The 17,678-nt window shown below is 43.0% G+C and overlaps 1 protein-coding gene across 5 annotated transcripts; it reads right to left on the bottom strand.

Annotated features, from left to right (window-relative positions):
• Window positions 1–1,852: 1,852 nt before the first annotated feature.
• On the bottom strand, window positions 1,853–17,631 carry MYNN (myoneurin). 5 transcript variants are annotated; one of them, XM_083739556.1, is made up of 8 exons: window positions 17,533–17,631; window positions 14,423–14,722; window positions 11,977–12,779; window positions 9,890–10,049; window positions 9,202–9,380; window positions 8,486–8,569; window positions 7,713–7,799; window positions 1,853–7,022 (listed from the first exon to the last, which is right to left on the bottom strand). In XM_083739556.1, exons 2-8 carry the CDS (start codon window positions 14,686–14,688, stop codon window positions 6,760–6,762), a joined length of 1,842 nt encoding a protein of 613 aa, XP_083595682.1. In that variant the 5' UTR covers window positions 14,689–14,722; window positions 17,533–17,631; the 3' UTR covers window positions 1,853–6,759. The 5 variants fall into 5 exon arrangements, with proteins under 5 accessions (XP_083595682.1, XP_083595683.1, XP_083595685.1 ...); XM_083739557.1 differs by having other exon boundaries at window positions 14,423–14,916; window positions 17,464–17,623; XM_083739559.1 differs by having other exon boundaries at window positions 14,632–14,722; window positions 17,533–17,623.
• Window positions 17,632–17,678: the final 47 nt, after the last annotated feature.

Below are 17,678 nucleotides of genomic sequence, written 5' to 3'. Positions count from 1 at the left end.
CATGATGCCAATGTAAGTGTTTTTAGGATGTTGATTATTTATATTAACATTTTTCTAAGCAAATGAATTCATTCAAGTTGACTGTGGGGTGGGGGAGCATGTCAAGAAGGAAGTTGTGACAATGCAGGAGTGCAAGGCTTATGGCTCATGACTTAGACTGAGACACAACATTATTTGCAAAGAATATAGGTACTCCAGGTATTATGAATGACAAATTTTGTTTTAAAATGAGCTACATTGGAGGCGGGGTAATCTAAATGACGTTCGATAAAGTTTGTTCTGATCTGTTGTCTGAACTGCACTGAATTTTATACATTCATCGACACTGGCTTTCAGTGAATGCATTATGCTCCCGTTAATCCTATTTTGCAAGCTATTAGAATTGTACAAAGATAGACTTCATGGCTGGAGACAAGATCTTAAGTGACAAGCCCATCATTTACAGCGCATGGGAGGGCGCGAACCTGTGACTTACTCAGTGTTGCTGCACTACAGCTCCAATCATCCTTGATCATTGCCTATGCTGGCTGGGGCTGATGGCAGTTGGGAGTCCAACAACATCCAGAAGACGGCAAGTTTACTACGCCTGCTATACAGGCTCCAAGAGACCAGGTAGGGTCTGATTAGTACAATGAGACTCGCTTGCAGCATCCTCTTTTTCACAGCCCCTGCCCTTTTACTCCAAATTATTAGCCATCTATTTGGGACGCAGGTGGCACTGTGGTTAAACCACAGAGCCTAGGACTTGCCGATCAGAAGGTCGGCGGTTCGAATCCCCGTGACGGGGTGAGCTCCCGTTCCTCAGTCCCTGCTCCTGCCAACCTAGCAGTTCGAAAGGACGTCAAAGTGCAAGTAGATAAATAGGTACCGCTCCGGCGGGAAGGTAAACGGCGTTTCCGTGCACTGCTCTGGTTCACCAGAAGCGGCTTAGTCATGCTGGCCACATGACCCGGAAGCTGTATGCCAGCTCCCTTGGCCAATAAAGTGAGATGAGCGCCGCAACCCCAGAGTCGGCAAGGACTGGACCTAATGGTCAGGGGTCCCTTTACCTTTATTAGCCATCTATGGACTGGTACAAATGCATCATTTGATTTCTCAAGCCTTGGTATACTGAATGTGCCATCTTCATTGGCAAGCATGTTTCGGTCACTGTTAGCGATGCAGCTGTGGTGCTGGAACATTTGTGGTTCTTTCAACACACGCATATTTAGATGTGTGAACCAGACCTCTGGCAGGGTCACAGGCACCCTTCTCATTTAGCATGAGGGCAAAATGTAGTCCTTTAGGCCTCTCTAATCTGGCCACTCCCCACCCACCCCCAGGTCCTTTAAGGGTTTTTGGGTGCCTGAAATGTGCTCTTGGCTGCAGGTATGGGGAAGCTTTGTCCCTACAGATGTTGAGCTGCAAGTTCCATCGGCCCCAGCAAGCATGGCGAGTGGCCAGAGGTTCCCCATACCTGCTTGTACTCTTGATAATGCTTCTTCCTTGCCTGGCTGCGTATGTGCAGAAACCAGCCTACCGCACAATGATAATGTTTATATAAGCCTCTATAAACCAATGTTCCCCAACAACTCACTTTCAAAACACGAGACCAAAATGCCAGAGTTTCTTTGATTTACTTCAGCTGCTGTCCACAATGGTATTAAATGGGATTGAGGAAAAAGCCTGTTACAGTCAAAGCAATAACAGAATGTAGTACTTTACCGCTGTAAGACATTATTCTACTTTCCTGTCAAATTATTGTTGTGCTTTTGCTTAGGACTCACTCATAGATCATTCTGGGACGAAGCTTTTTCAAACCACTTGTTCCCTTCAGTTATTTATAGCTAAATGAGCAACAAGAGGAACAAAGAAGGGTTACAAAACAAAGTTTTATTCAGGTCTAAACATTAAAATGTTGCAAATTTATGTACATAATCCCTCAGAAGGGAGTATAAAAGCAGGAGGTGAGCTATATACACGCAAACACCCATGACAAAGTACTTCGAAAAATAATTTAAACCAGAGAGGATTCACAACAGCTCCTCAGAATGTCCAGTCTTGGAATTGTTAATGGTGCCAGAACTAGTAGTAACATTCCAAGAACCAAAAAAAGCTTTAAGTATTCCCTTCTCTTAAACATGTCTCCATGACTGCAGGAAAGCTTGAAACTCCCAAACAAAACTTAGGAGGAATAAACAACAGAAAGGGTGTGTGTAACATGCCCCTATATTGCTTACTAAGATGCAACTTTTATAGAACCAAGCTGATCACACTCTTTTAACTACTGTATTTTATTATCAGTAGGTAATGATTTAATGAATAAGTATTTTTAAGAGGTCACTCTAGCTTAACAGCCCAAGATTTCTTAATATCACAGGTAAACACTTCAGTTTAGAAACAAAAAGCGCTGTTTATTCAATTATTGCTGCAATAGATTCTAGCTCTCCCAGAGTCTGTGTAGTGTTATAAGAGGGGTCAAACAATGGTTTCTTAAAAAATATATTCATGTACAAAAGACAAATGAGTTCTACAAAGTAAAACATCTTTATAAATATTAAATAGCTAAGTAAGGTCTACTATAAATCTAAGAACAGGTTTTTTAAAAGTCCAAAACCATTTTTAAAAGTGACACCAAAAAAATTTCAAAAACATTCATATCAAATATGCATACACTACAGTATGCTTTCTTCAGAAGATGGTTAGCTGTTGCAGTCATATTATGGAGAAATAGGTCCAGACTATTTTGCAGAAGAAAGACACAGCCTGTCTGTGCTAACAGCAACTTAGTACTATCAGGTCTTAACAAAATTCCACCCAAATTTAAGGTTTTGGTGTGTTTTTTTTAATTTCCCTCATCAGAAAAGCAAGTGGCTGGAGAAAATGGTGTGGAAAAGAAGATACAACCATAACTAACCCCCATGGAGTCACATGCATAATACTCCAGCACTATACAAAGATGATCAGCTCCAGCAGCTGATCACCTGTTTGGAGAAAACTGGTGTAAATGCAACCCACTTTCTCTTCCCCCAACCATGTCAAAAGAGTTGCTAAGTGCTTTAACTAGAGCAGAGGTTAAGAGTATCCCCAAAAGCAGATACAGTTAAACAACCTGCTGCTGTGCTGAAGTCTTTGCATTGTGGCCTAAGAGGACAGAACTTGGGCTGCTACAAGATGGTCCTATCTGACATGCGCTGCAACCTCTCTTGAAGCTGTGGAAGCAAGGAGCAGAGGCTATTGAGGATTCTGCATACTTTGTGGATTTACTAGGCAAGCATGCATATCAGGCATGGGGTATGGTTTCTGAAGCATCATAGGGGGAAAGGGGGAATTTCTAGCTCGAATAGGAACATTGGAAGCTGGCTAATATCATTGGTACTTCTAGCTCAGTGTTGTCTACACTGACTGGCAGTGGCTCTAAAGGATTTTGGACAGTTCTTTCCCAGCCCTCTCTGGAGATGCTAGGGGTTGAACCTGGGACCTTTTCATGCAAAACATGGGCTCCACCACTAAGCTACAGCCTTTCTCTCAAAATATAACACACACACCCCGACTGCAGAGAAATGCTTGCAGACAGCTTCAAACCATTCACCCATTTATCTTGGTTTCACTCATGCCAAAAAGTCACCAAATATCTTGAAAACATTGGCAAGACAATCAGATGGCAAAGAGTATGTTTTGCATATTAAACCAGGTTCAATAGCTGGCATGCAGTTAGAGAGACGGAAGCTGCAGCGATGATTAAGGGCTCTTGCTACTTGCTTGCCAGGCTAGAGGAACCACTGAGAAGATGTCGGGTGAAATACCGGTAGCTCCTATTATTCCGATGTTGGAATTTGGTGACCTTTCTACAGAAATGCATTTAATTTGGGCAGCATACATGTGGCCCTATTCCAGGGGACACCACTAACCCGTCCCAAACAGATCTTGGATTTTATCTCTTTCCCAGCTGGTTGCTTCAAGACCCTTCAGTGCCAAACTGGCTACAGAACAGGCAACTTCATTATCTGTATTCTACACTGAACTTGCATTTGTTGCACTGGATAAGCTCTTAAACAACTGCACCTTACAAGGGTGCTTTTCTATCCCATCAGGCCTCCTGGCTTGTTGCTTCCCAAACACCCAACAGAGACTAGGAAGCAGAGCCTATGAAGCAGCACAGTAAATAGTAACTGGCTGAGCTACATGATAAAATTGCTTTTTCAACTTAAAAAAATATCTCGTGGGAGATCAAAAAGTTTCTTTTGGGTGCTCAGACAGTGTGTAACTTGGAACTTTTAAGTGATCTTGTATGGATGCTGATGAACCACTAAAAATAACCATCCATTTATTCCGACAATTCCACTTTGCATACTTAATTCAGAGCACCTCCAGGGAAATTGAGTGAGAATAGGACCATCAATATCTATTAGATACAACAGCTGATAATGCAACCTCCATATTCAGAAGCAGTATACCTCCAATTATCAAAAGCTAGGAACAAACAAGGGATAGCCATCTTCGTCAGGCCCTGCTGCGGAGCTTAAGAACGCAAAAGCCTGCTGGATCCTTTTCTCAGTGGTCAACCAAAGGCCTGTGGGAAACCCACAAGCAGGACCCAAGCACAAGAGTACTTCCCACTCCTGCAGTTTTCTAGCAACTGGCATTCAGAAATGTTTCTGCCTCTGCTCATGGATACAGAGCATAGCCATCGTGGCAAGTAGCCATCAATAGCCTTATCCGTGAATTTCTCTAATCCTCTTTCAAAGCCGTTTAAGCTGGTAGCCATCATTGCCTCCTATGGGAGTGAGTTCCATAGTGTAACTATGCACTGCGTGAGGCACTACTCTCTTTTATCTGTCCTGAATCTTCCAACATTCAGCTCCACCGGATGTCCACAAACTCTGTAGTGTTATGAGGGAAGCAAAACTTTTCTCCATCCTCTTTCTCCATGCCATGCACCATTTTATAAACTTCTATAATGCCATCTCTTACTTGCCTTTGCACTAAACTAAAAAAAAATTCCAAATGCTGCAGCTTTTCTTCATAGAAGAGTTGCTCTATTCAGCCCTTCCACATTTTCTGAACCTTTTCCAATTGTACAATATCATTTTGGCAGCAAGGAGGCCAGAACTATACACGGTATTCCAAGCTTCTTGGAAAGCATCTTACTAGCCAAAACTAGGAACAGAATCCTAGACCAGTCGGGATAGTAACTTGCTAGAGCCATCAGACTTCCTCTAAAATATGGACGCAACAAATGTTTTCTGTAGTGCTGTCCTCCAGCTTCTCAAAATGTTTCTTACTTGCAAATGAGGCTTCCGTTTTTCTGTCCCTTTTTGCAGGGCACTTTAGAATTTATAATGGGCAGGGGCCTGATTTATCATAGCAAAGTGTGTGTGTGTGTGTGTGTGTGTGTGTGGTTGTTTTCTTCCCATGAAACATTTTGCCAACACTCTACCACTGCCTGCACTCCCCTTAAGCTGCTTTGAGCTTCCTGATCTCAAACAGGCCCCCCTTTCACTGGGGAGGGAGGGGGGCCTTCTGAAGGAAGATTTCCCACTGACACTGCAACAAAACTGACCCTTCTTTCTAATCCCAGAACTTCAGAAGGCGAGAAATATGAAACCTTGAACGACAAGATGCCGTTACATAAAATAAAAAAGAAGGTATTTGCACTGTAAAATGATGAGACAACATGAGCACTTCCATGTCCTACAATACTGAACTTGAAGGCCAAGAACCACTCCATAAGTGTTTCCTAAAAATCATTCAACAGAAAACTAATCCAACATTGATCATAACTACAGGAATCTGAATCCCTGTATAAAACAGCTGCATATTCAGAAGGTTGTGCGTTTGCTGCAGATCTGCTGAGGAGTGTGAGAAAGGGTCAAAATATGGTGCTGGGTACAGAATCTAACTTCCTGAGAATCTCAACTTTCATTTTTTCTTGTAAATAAAAAGTTTAAAATCCTTATAGCTATTAAAATACATTCAAAACTGTGTAGGGGGCAATAGCTACAAAAATATCCGAAGTTAGGGAATTTACTAAAGATTTCCAGACATTGGGACACAGTTTTAATGCTCACATATAGTTTCTGGCCCTTCCTCATCACTAACCAAAATCTATGCAAAATAGAGAAATCATGCACATCTGCAATCTTCACTTTGAAGGAAGCCAATGTGGTGAAGGGGGGACAACATGGATCAAACATCTTGGCTACATAGAATTAGCTTCTGCATGAACAATGAAGGAGACTTCCAGCATGAACTGGCTGAGAATTCTTAAGACATGTGTTACTAAAGAAAAAAGGAAGTATCTGTCTTCTAGAAATACAATACAGTGGTACCTTGGGTTAAGTACTTAATTAGTTCTAGAGGTCCGTTGTTAACCTGAAACTGTTCTTAACCTGAAGCACCACTTTAGCTAATGGGGCCTCCTGCTGCTGCTGCACCACCACTGCACAATTTCTGTTCTCATCCTGAAGCAAAGTTCTGAACGCGAGGTAATATTTCTGGGTTAGCGGAGTCTGTAACCTGAAACGTATGTAACCTGAAGCGTATGTAACCCAAGGTACCACTGTAATTCTATACTGATTTTGTTACATGACAAAAAGAATGGCAACCATTGTTCTAGAGTAACAAAATAAACGGAAGAAAAACAGGTGCGTTTTCAAATGTCCCTATTTGAAACCCATATGAAGTCCAGCTCAGTAACAGCTTGCATGATTACGTTCCCTTTACCAAAGAAGCTCTCGTGGCCAAAGTTTTTTGCGAGTTTTCATCATGTGCAGGACGTCAATACAACTGCTGGAGGAAAATAAACTGAGGTTCTGAATAGCCAGTGATGGTAGACCTCAGAAGTGTGTCTGACTGGGGTGATTGGCTATCTGTGACAGGCAACAGAACTTGATGGTCCTCTGTTCCAAAGGGGAGAGGTAATGCTATATCTGAAGGCTTCACATCAGCAGATTCCAGCAAAGGGCTTTTCTCATTTGGAATGGAGTCTTGATCATTGAAGGAATGGTCAAGTGTGATGGGATCCAGGGGGTTCTCAGAACCTGTGAAAGCAAAAAAAACTAAAATTGCATTCATTGCTAAAAGTTGTGCACAGGAAGGCATAGGAAGAGAAGATATGATTTCCCCCTGCAATCGATTCAAGGACACTCACTACTATTTACTAGTCTTCAAGCCTTCATAGATGTTTCTTGTAAACCTGAAAACAAGACTGATAACTGGGATTTAAAGTTCACATTTGGGCTACAAGAATTATCAGCAAAATTTGATAACTGAATTGCTGATGGCCCTGACTTCAAGGACTAATCTCATTACAGATTTGGGTGGAGGGAGAGAGAATCTCAGAACCACCACCTCAAAACCAATATTTTCATTATGACAGAATTTGGTACTAGATTAGCTCATTTCAGGTATCTGCCCTCTAAAGCCAAGTGCATCTTCATACATGACAGCTAGTAGGGTACCTAAACATGTACCTAGGCAGGCTCAGCAATGCCATTCCTTCATCACTTTACTAACATACAGAGTTGACACTCTTGACAAAGGGTAGCAGGTCTCCCATTGGCAGCAATTTGAAGCCTAGGTTAACCACGGAGTATACTGAGCCACAGTCCAAAGAATCCACCATTTTAGTGTGGCTAAGTTAGTCTTTGGATAGCATTGCTGAACAGCTAACCTTTTTACCTATGATTCTATGAGTAGTAGATATTAGTTCTTAAATAACCAGCACTTACCCGCATGAACCTTTGCTTTGTGTTTCTTTAGGTTTTTTATATCTGTGTAGGAGTTTCCACACAGCTCACAGATAAACGGTCTTTCACCTTCAACAAAAATTGTCAATTAGACTTCACAGATGTGCAGTGCAATCCTAGGATCTGAACCAGGGCTTCCCACAACCAAACACAAGTTTCTATAGCCAATGCATCTCAAACTCCACCCAGGTTTCTATGGCAAAGTAGCTTAAGGCTGTTCTACATGTTTGGGAAATAACAAGTTACAAAGTGACTTTGATCCTCTAGCATAAGGCTTTTCGGTTCCTTCAAAATTGGTGTCCAATATCAGAGGACAAGAGCACATTTAATGTGGAAAGGCTATCATTTCACAATTCTTTATTAGAGAATTACATATAAAGGTCATAATCCCCAGTTCACATACATATAGGAAGCTCCCTTATACAAAGACTGTTGGTCCATCTAGCTCAGAATTGTCTACACTGACTGGCAGAAGCTCCAGGATTTCAGGCAGAAGTTTCTCCCAACCTTGCCTGGAGATGCCAGGAATTGAACCTGGGACCTCCTCCTTGCAAGGCAGATGCTCTACCTCTAAGTTATGGCCCTTCTAATACAGACAGACAATTAGAAAGGCAGGTAGGAGGACATGCTAATTGAAACTTGATGATGTGTTCTATACTATCATTTAACTCTTTGACATTAAATGACTTTGAGTATGCACATACCTGCATACAAGGCATGGAAAAGTTGAGGGAGGAGCACGCCTGAAAACTAACCTGTATGGGACCGGAAATGCTTGCTGAGCTCTCCTGAAGAAATGAAGCTTTTGCTACAAATTCCACATATATAAGGTTTCTCTCCTATAGAGAAAAAGAAGTGGATGAACTCAGTACACGACCTAGCAACAATGCATGTGAAGACATCATGAAATCTCAAGTGTATGGACACACTTCAGTCTCCCCTATTAGTAGACACGGATGCAGCTAGTGCTGTGGTCTAAACCACTGAGCCCCTTGGGCTCACCAGTTGGAAGGTCTGATTGATATACATCACACATACATCCACCCAGACTAGCAGCAGTTCTAAAGCATCTCTGAGGTTTTGCCTAAGCTTCGTTCACGGGAGATTTCTAGGGAATCATGCATGCAAAGCATGTGTTCTTTTGCTGAGCTCTGCTGTTGACCTCAGGAACCTCATTGAACATCTAAAGCACCTGGTATTCTCAAACAGTCTAACTATCTCCACCCTGCCTTAGCTTTTAATATCAGGTGTGTTCAAAGTGGCATGGTTGCCAACTGAAAGCTGGGCTTATCACGGTGTTCTTCTCAGCAAGCAATAAAGAAGGCAAGAACAGGTCAACTCATTTACAATTTGCAGATTTTCTTGCCTGTTGCACTGCCCTACAAAGCCATACTCTTCCCATTCCATATTTTTGCACTCCATGCAAACTTGGTTGTGCCACCTCTCTCATGTCTTCCACTTTGGATCTCACCTGTATGCTTTCTTGAATGAGTGATGAGTGAACTTGAGACTGCAAAGGCTTTCCCACAGGTGTCACAGACATACGGCTTTTCTCCTGTATGTCGCCGCACATGGTATGTCAGTGTGCTTGCCTGTGCAAATCGCTGCCCACATCTATCGCAGACATATGGCTTTTCTCCACTGTGCTTCCTAAAAGGAAAAGGAGCTGGTAAGATTCTATTGGTGCACCAATTAGTTTCCCTGGACAACAACCCTATTAAAACAGTCAAAGAACACATGCAGGCATATATAGCAAAAGGGATGCCAGGCTGCGCAGCCTAGCTCCAGTGTTCCATGTTCCAGTCCCCCAACTTTCCTGCATTGACCAGGAAGGTCCGAAGGGGGATTGTGTGCTCAGGTGAATGTACTTGAGAGTCCTCCCCTTGAATGGGAACCCCTGCATTATCAGGATTTGTGACCATGGGAAGGATTATCCACACACTCAGATGAAAGCAGGAAGTATCCGCCTTCAGACTTTCCCGTTCAATGTGGGAAGGTCAGAGAGGGGACAAGGAAACTACGGGTACAGATGGTATGCATGCACACAGCCTGTGCCCCCTTCACATTGTATACCCATATGCATTCTCTGAATGCATTGGGGAGGGGGACTAATCTCCCTAACTTAAGCGGTCAGTTTCAGATGAAGTCCTTTTACTCACCTGGCATGAATCTTCAGATTGCTAGAGGTTGCAAACTGCAGGTTGCAGGCATCACACTTGTACGGTTTCTCCTCCCCGTGATGCATGCGGCTGTGGAAAACCAGCTGGCATTTTTGAGCAAAGCCTTTGTCGCAGAGTTCACATTTGTATGGCTTTTCACCTGTGTAGAGAATTGAGCTGCTTGCTTTAGCAGTGTCTTGTGAAGGATGAGGTTTTTCAGATGAGAAGTGACAGCAAACCGGAGGATGGGGGCAAAAAGTTCGGAATAAAGGGAAAGTACGTCAAAGACTACTCGACCATGTCTAAATTTAAGCTGGGAGGGCCCTAAATAACTATTCCAAACCAGCCAACCATTAATGTTAGATAGTGTGGCACAGCAGCTGGCATCTCAGGATGTCCCTGGTTCAAGACTCACCTCTGCCATGAACTCACTAAGTAGCCTATTTTCAATGTTTAGCAAACAATTGGAAATCGACATCTATAACTGGTGACAGATGAAATGCTGATATTACTCTGGATGGCTGAAAAAATAATGTAGATGCTAGGAGACGTCTTGACGCACACACACGAAAAATAAGCAATGGCAAATGTTCAGGAGCTCTAGGTACTGTCTTTTTAAGTTAGAATCCTTCCCATTTTGACCATTTTCAGATAACACATTTGCCCCATGGTGTCTCAGAGTCACCATCAATGTATATATGGCAGCTATCTGAGTGTTCCTTTAATTTCATAAGCAGTTGTTTCCCCAATTAAAAGGCATATAAATATAGCCTTGGGTTCCTCTGGGAGAATCAGCAAGATATAAATTTAATAAATAATCACTGCCACATTTGAATTCCTAAAATGCACCATGTTCTCCAAGACTAAAATGAAACAAAGAAAAGAGTCCGCTTTGATGGGCTTATTAGCTTATTGATGATTCCACCAGAAATACCTGTTCAAAAGCAAATGTCACCAGTGGTTACCACAGGTGACAGGAAATGTAGGAAGTTCACATTATTTTTATTCTAAGTGTATATGAGAAAAGTATGGAAGTGGGAACTACATACTTCTCGGTAGAGTCTTCTTGGTAGTGGCGCCTGCCCTGTGGAATGCCCTCCCTTCAAATGTCAAGGAAATAGGCAACTATTTGACTTTTAGAAGACATCTAAAGGCAGCCCTGTTTAGGGAAGTTTTTAATGTTTGATGTTGTTGCTTTTATTATTAATAATAATATTCTGTTGGGAGCTGCCCAGAGTGGCTGGGGAAACCCAGCCAGATTGGGGGGGGGGGGTGTTATATTGCAGCTCCCACAACAAACAGTTTTAAAAGACTATCAGAAAGGTAAACACAAAAAATGATTGTCTCTTAAATTCTTTTGTGGCAAATGGTAAACTTAATGCTTAAACCAGAGCCAGCCAACATAACTTGTGTGTCATCAAGCTGAGTACATCACCATAGTTGCGTACTGACGCCTCGCAGAGGTATGTTAACACCACCGCCTTTGTAGTTGCAGCTGGCCACCAAGAAAAGGTGTTTATCAAGCCAGCAGCACATGGCTGCTTGGTCACAAGTCTTCAGGCTTGTACTATAGGCAAAAGAAAATGAATATGGTTTATGGTGTACAGTCACACAATCCATGCCTAATATGGTTAATGAACATATGAAACTGACCTATACTGAGCAAGACCATTTTTCATCTGTTACTGTACAGTGATAGACCCTGGCTCACCTAGGTTTCAGACCAGAGTATTCCACAGCCCTACTTAGATATGTCAGAGCATGTTCTCTATTGCACAGATATGGCCCTTTATGGCTTGAATAAATGAGCAAGCTATGGGTATTTGTAACTTGATGTGGAAGAATGTAGTCCCCTGCAATGCCAGTGTAGAAAAAAAAATCTTTAAAAATGGTAATTGTACAAATTTGCTAACAGCTAAAAATAAAACACTGGCAGTAAAGAATATTCCACTCATAATATTGCCATAATTGTTCAAAAGCAACTATCAACCCACAATACTGAAGAAGGGAAAGCAACTTCTCTGGGAGAGAAGTCTTTTTGCTGACTTTCACAAGAGGCAACTCCCAACACAAAGCAAGGAGCCTACCTGTATGGGTTCTTACATGTGTTTTCAGCTGGTTGCACTGCGTAAAGGCCTTCCCACAGAGCTGGCACACGTATGGTTTGACTCCTTTGTGGATCCTCATGTGCCGCCTCAGACTGCTAGCTTCGGAAAACACCTTGCCACAGGTGTTACACACTGGCTTGGCCTTGGGGTATTTCGGGTCCAGTTCCTCTCCCGAGCTTTCCAGCTGGTAAGAGTTCTTGTCACTGGCGATGTTGGACAAGCAGTGCTCCTTCAAAGCACAATCCTGCTGTGCTTTACCACGTTTGGACTTCATAGTCATCGTCTGGACAAGGATCTCCTGCGCAGCAAAGGTTTCACTCTCCACCACAGGTGTAAGCTGCAGCTCAGAATTATCCCCACCTTGGGCAGCTTGCTCCGTGATCTCTGTGGCAAGCTTATTTGCATCTAAAAACATCTCCACTGCAGAGTTCTCTGCAGCATCACTTGGATATTGTGCTGGCTTGTTTGGCAGGTTCTTGGGAGAGCTGAAGGCCTTCTTTCGCTTTTTGGTTTGAACAGATTTTTTCCCTGTGGTTGTTATTAAGACTGGGGACTGCACCGTGTCCACTGAAGGGGCATCCAATCTCTCTTGGCTGTTATAGTCACGAAGGGTTAGCAGGCAAGTCTGCTGGTTCAATGCAATATTCCCAGTGATACTAGAGATTTCTGTAGAAGAGGGATTAGCAATAAAAGCAAAGTCTTCCATCTTTATTTTACATTTAGTGACCACCTCCTCCACTTTGAGATAGTCGGCAGCCTGATGTATTTCTTTAACATTCCAGCTGCAAAGGAAAAAGGTTAAATGGGAATGTACCAGCTGAAGAAAACAGGCTGTCTTATAGAATTAGTATAAATACTAAGTGGATAAAAACTGATAAAGCTAGAAATCAGATTTTTATAATTTAGACTGGAATTTTTCATCTTTTTAAAAAATTCAAATGTATTACATATTCCTTTAAAAATAATATAGTTTAAAAGCTGAATTTAATAGAATTTTCATCAACCACTGCTCTTTTCCAGTGTGGTGCTGTGGTTGAACATCTAATTTGCACAACAGAGACTCAGGTTCAGATCCCAATATCCAAAAGGTGCCCTTCAGATGCAGTTTATAACCAGGTTATTAGAAACATAAGATTTCCATAATAAAACATGAGAAATAAAGTTAAGAACTTGATTTAAATAAATATATTAAATCCTAGGAAAGGTGTTAGGTATGAGCCACCACATCTCAAGACCACAGTCAGTAATGCTAATATTTTGAAAATGATCAAGTGTTTATATTTTGAAACTGGTCAAAACTGAAGGACAGGTAACACTGGTCTCACCTACAGGTTTGTTGCTGCTGCACAAAAGACCCCTTAAGCCCATTTCCTTCACAACCGTGACATCAACTGAAATTCATGAAAAGCCCCACCCCTCCTTTCACAATTTCCCTGTGTCTTGACTCAGGCAAGAATAGTCTTTGCAAAAGCCTCTAATTCTGCTTACCTTTTCTATTACCTCAGTGACCGCTTACTTCTTATAACTTTTGCCTTTGCCTCAGGATGCATGGAAGAAAATGGCTGAAATGCACAGTGGAGGGAGGGTAATAAAAAAGGTAAGGTCAATGACCCCTGGACGGTTAAGTCCAGTCAAAGGCAACTATGGGGTGCAGTACCCATCTTGCTTCAGGCAGAGAGAGCCAACGTTTTCCAAATCATGTGGCCAGCATGACTAAACTACTTCTGACACAACAGAACACTGTGAAAGAAGCCAGAGTGCATGGAAATGCCGTTTACGTTTCCGCTGCAGTGTGGATTCAAACCACCAACCTTCTGATCAGGAGGCCCAAGAGGCCCAGTGGTTTAAACCACAGCGCCACCTGTGTCCCTGGGGAGGGAGGGAGGGTGTGGAAATAGGGAACATCTTTAATCAGCTGCTTGCAGTGCAACAACTGAGGTTGCAGTTTAATACTAAAACAGAGGCAGTGCAGGCCCGAGATGATCACAGTCCAATGGGAACTGTATTCTGTGTAAATTGCAGGCACGGGAAGTAAAGGGCTGAAGCCCCCCCCTAAACCAGGGTCACGATCTGGATCTGGTGGATCATGCTGGTTATTTCTGAAAGAAAAATAATGCATTCAAGGGCATCACTTATAGTTTAGCCCTCAGTTCCCTTCCATTTGCTATTTATATCCCTCTGGGGAGGCAAGGGAGAGCTAGGGTGAGAAACTGTTCCCGTAAATGATCTCTGGCAAAACTAGAATTAGTGTGGTGGCATTATCCTTGCATATCCTAGTTGTATTTTCTGTCCTGTTTACCCTCTCTCCATTTGTGACATGTCTACTTAAATTGTAAGCTGTCAGGCAGCAACCTGTCTTTTTAGTTCTCTGTGAACATCTTATTTTGAATACTCTGCAGAAAAATGCCCAGCCTTATTGTATTACCTGTCAAGGTTTAAATCTCCTGTATATATGAACTCCAGAAGTTTCTGAAATCCATCAGCCTTCACTTGATTCTGATCCAAAAATATGTTACTCTCCGAAGTATCCCTGTAAAAAGCCCCAAAGTACTCGCTAAAGGAAGCCAGAACATTTCGATGAGCTTTAAACTGGCATTCACCAATAACGATGGTGCAGTCACAAAGGAAGCCCACCTCTCGCTGTTTGTTCAGTCTCTCCAGTAGGTGCTCACAGTGATGGGAATACTGCATTTTGGGTATTGAGACACAGCTTCCTTGCTTTGGTCTGAGAAGGCAAAGGAACATATTTAGTATCAGTATGCCAGGCTCAGAATAGAATATAGATGTACTATAGTTGCCACTCAATGATCTTAAACTTTTAAGCGATCCTGCACTTAAGGACAAATTATGTGAATAACATCACATGCAGTGAGTTTTCCTGTTACTTGCCACTAAAACTAGATTATTAAATTTCACAGACTGGTTTGGGTCACAACTATCATTTTTATATGATAGCTTATTGAAATTTGATATCCCTCATTTCAGTGGGGTTTTTTTGTCCCAGACTGCATCATGTAGTTCTTGTTACTCTGTCAAGAATTAAAGATTAGTATTTCATAGCTATTATTCATATAAAAAAAAAATCCTTCCAGTAGCACCTTAGAGACCAACTAAGTTTGTTATTGGTATGAGCTTTCATGTGCATGCACACGAAAGCTCATACCAATAACAAACTTAGCTGGTCTCTAAGGTGCTACTGGAAGGAATTTTTTTATTTCGTTTGACTACAGCAGACCAACACGACTACCTACCTGTAACTAGAAATATTATCCATAGTTATTATCCATACAGCGTGTAGTTCCTACAAAGAAGGCACATCCATAAAGAAAATAATATGGTATCCAACTATAAATTGCTAGGATAAAGATCCAATCGGATGCAAATCTGCATAGCTATGCTGCATATAGAACACACATATTTACAGGTGTGTTAGATGTAGTTTCTAGTCCAGAATAACTGATTGTAGGTAAGCTACTCTGGGAGCCTTCTGAGCTGAACAGTGGGGTACAAATGTTCAAAATAAGTAATCATAAGTACTTCCTAAATAGAACCTTTGTAAAATATGAATTGGGCTCTAATTCAACAATCCCCAAAGACAAAAAGAAATCCAGTATGTAACAGACCACTGCCTTTGTCTGAAACTACACACTCAAACCACCAGGGGTAATTTAACTCTCCTTCAGTATACACAAGGGACGCGGGTGGCGCTGTGGGTAAAAGCCTCAGCGCCTAGGGCTTGCCGATCGAAAGGTCGGCGGTTTGAATCCCCGCAGCGGGGTGCGCTCCCGTTGCTCGGTCCCAGCGCCTGCCAACCTAGCAGTTCGAAAGCACCCTCAGGTGCAAGTAGATAAATAGGGACTGCTTTCTAGCGGGAAGGTAAACGGCGTTTCCGTGTGCAGCTCTGGCTCGCCAGAGCAGCGATGTCACGCTGGCCACGTGACCCGGAAGTGTCTTCGGACAGCGCTGGCCCCTGGCCTCTTGAGTGAGATGGGCGCACAACCCCCGAGTCTGGCAAGACTGGCCCGTACGGGCAGGGGTACCTTTACCTTTACCTTTACAGTATACACAATCACTTATATCAATTGGGGTGGGGGGGAGAGAAGAATCCCTTATAGTTCTGGGCTTTTGCCTCTCTTTCAACACTTGAACATAAAAACAATACAGAAGTTGGAATGAGTTCAGGAGTCATTATGCCACATATTATTATGCCCAAAGATTTAGACCTTGGTGCCAGCTCCCTATAAATCGCTCTTCCTTTACCCAATTATCTATATACAGTACATACATCATTATCACCAACCTTCCAGCCTTCTCAGTTCAACCAAGTGCAGATGGTTACTGACACCCCCCCAATAACCTCTGCCAGCCTACTCCTGAAAACTTACATCAATTCTACCACTCATTTAGCACATCATTTTGCTCCCATACTGTAGAGCAGAGAGCAGTGTGGTCCAATCCTGTTACCATCACAACTGAACTATAAATTTCAGCCTGCTCAGCTAGCAGGTAAATTCCTCCCAGCTTGCTTAGATGACCCCTAAGCCATAGCTGTCAATGTTTCCCTTTTTTAAAGGGAAATTCCCTTATTCCGAATAAGATTCCTCGCAAGAAAAGGGGAAAGTTGACAGCTATGCCCTAAGCGTGTACACAACTGCACTCGCATGTTGTAATCTTACACCAACTATGCCTTTTCCCAACAAGCTCACTCAGTGCTTTGGAGGCAGCAGTCACCATTGTGTTCAGCGGCTCCTGTTCCTTATTAATTCTTTTTGCAAATCACTCCGAGGGATTTGGCGGGTTTGTCTGTCTGACCAATCCACCGGTTATAAATTGGATTGAACAAATAGATATAATCGTGTTTAGGATGACAGCTCTACTTCCTAGAATCACAGAGCTGAAAGGCAAAACAAAAAAAGTTCCTTCCAGTAGCACCTTAAAGACCAACTAAGTTGTTCTAGGTATGAGCTTTCGTGTGCATGCACACTTCTTCAGATACACTGAAACAGAAGTTACCAGACCCTTCTATCTGTAACTAGAGCTGAAAGGGACACCGACGATGACCTAGTCCAACCCACTCCAAACGAAAGCAGGAATCTTTTTGTTCAACATGGGGTTCAAAACACAACCCTGAGATTAAGAGCGTCACGCTCTACCGACTGATCTACTCCAGGGTCGGGACAGAGTCTTGCCAAAGAAAAGACTGCGGGCGAGGAGCGCCCCTTTCCACCCGCCCCCCAGATTTGACTGTCTCAGGACCACTCAGCACAGTTACTGGCCCAGCCCTGCCCCCCCCCCCGCCCTCTGCGCTGCACCATTGCTCCTGCACTTCGTCGAGGCAGCCCTTCCTATACACCTCCTGTATATCTTTCCTCACATAAAAACACCCTTTCTCTCCACTACCCGAATTCCCCCCCGCGCCAAATTGGTCCCGTCCAGCCGCCCATTCTGCCCTCCCCTCAGAACTACTAGGGGGAAACACACCTGGAGAGGGGCAGGGGTGGGGTGGGGGGATGGGGGACGCGGAACCTTGTTCACCTCAGTCCGCCATTTTATGATGACGCGACCCGCACCGGCGGCCGAAATCTCACTTCCGTTCGCAAATGAACTCCGGCAACTAAAGAGTGGCGGAGGGAGTAGCGGGGAAAAAAAATAAGGGAGAAATGGAGGGCGGGGCCGAATTA

The sequence above is a fragment of the Podarcis gaigeae genome, assembly GCF_964106915.1.
Source record: "Podarcis gaigeae genome assembly, chromosome: 5".
NCBI classification, from domain to species: Eukaryota; Metazoa; Chordata; class Lepidosauria; order Squamata; family Lacertidae; genus Podarcis; species Podarcis gaigeae.
Note: the sequence above shows the minus strand (reverse complement) of the source record. Positions and strands in the feature narration are given on the sequence as shown.

Bases quoted from the DNA above. Each gene is read 5' to 3' on its own strand.
- MYNN (XM_083739557.1), bottom strand. From the start codon at position 14,742: ATGTTCCTTTGCCTTCTCAGACCAAAGCAAGGAAGCTGTGTCTCAATA. The intron at 12,780-14,422 runs GTAATACAATAA...TTTCCTTTGCAG, and splicing joins GGAGATTTAAACCTTGACAG to CTGGAATGTTAAAGAAATAC. The intron at 7,800-8,485 runs GTTAGTTTTCAG...TTTTTGTTGAAG, and splicing joins GCATTTCCGGTCCCATACAG to GTGAAAGACCGTTTATCTGT.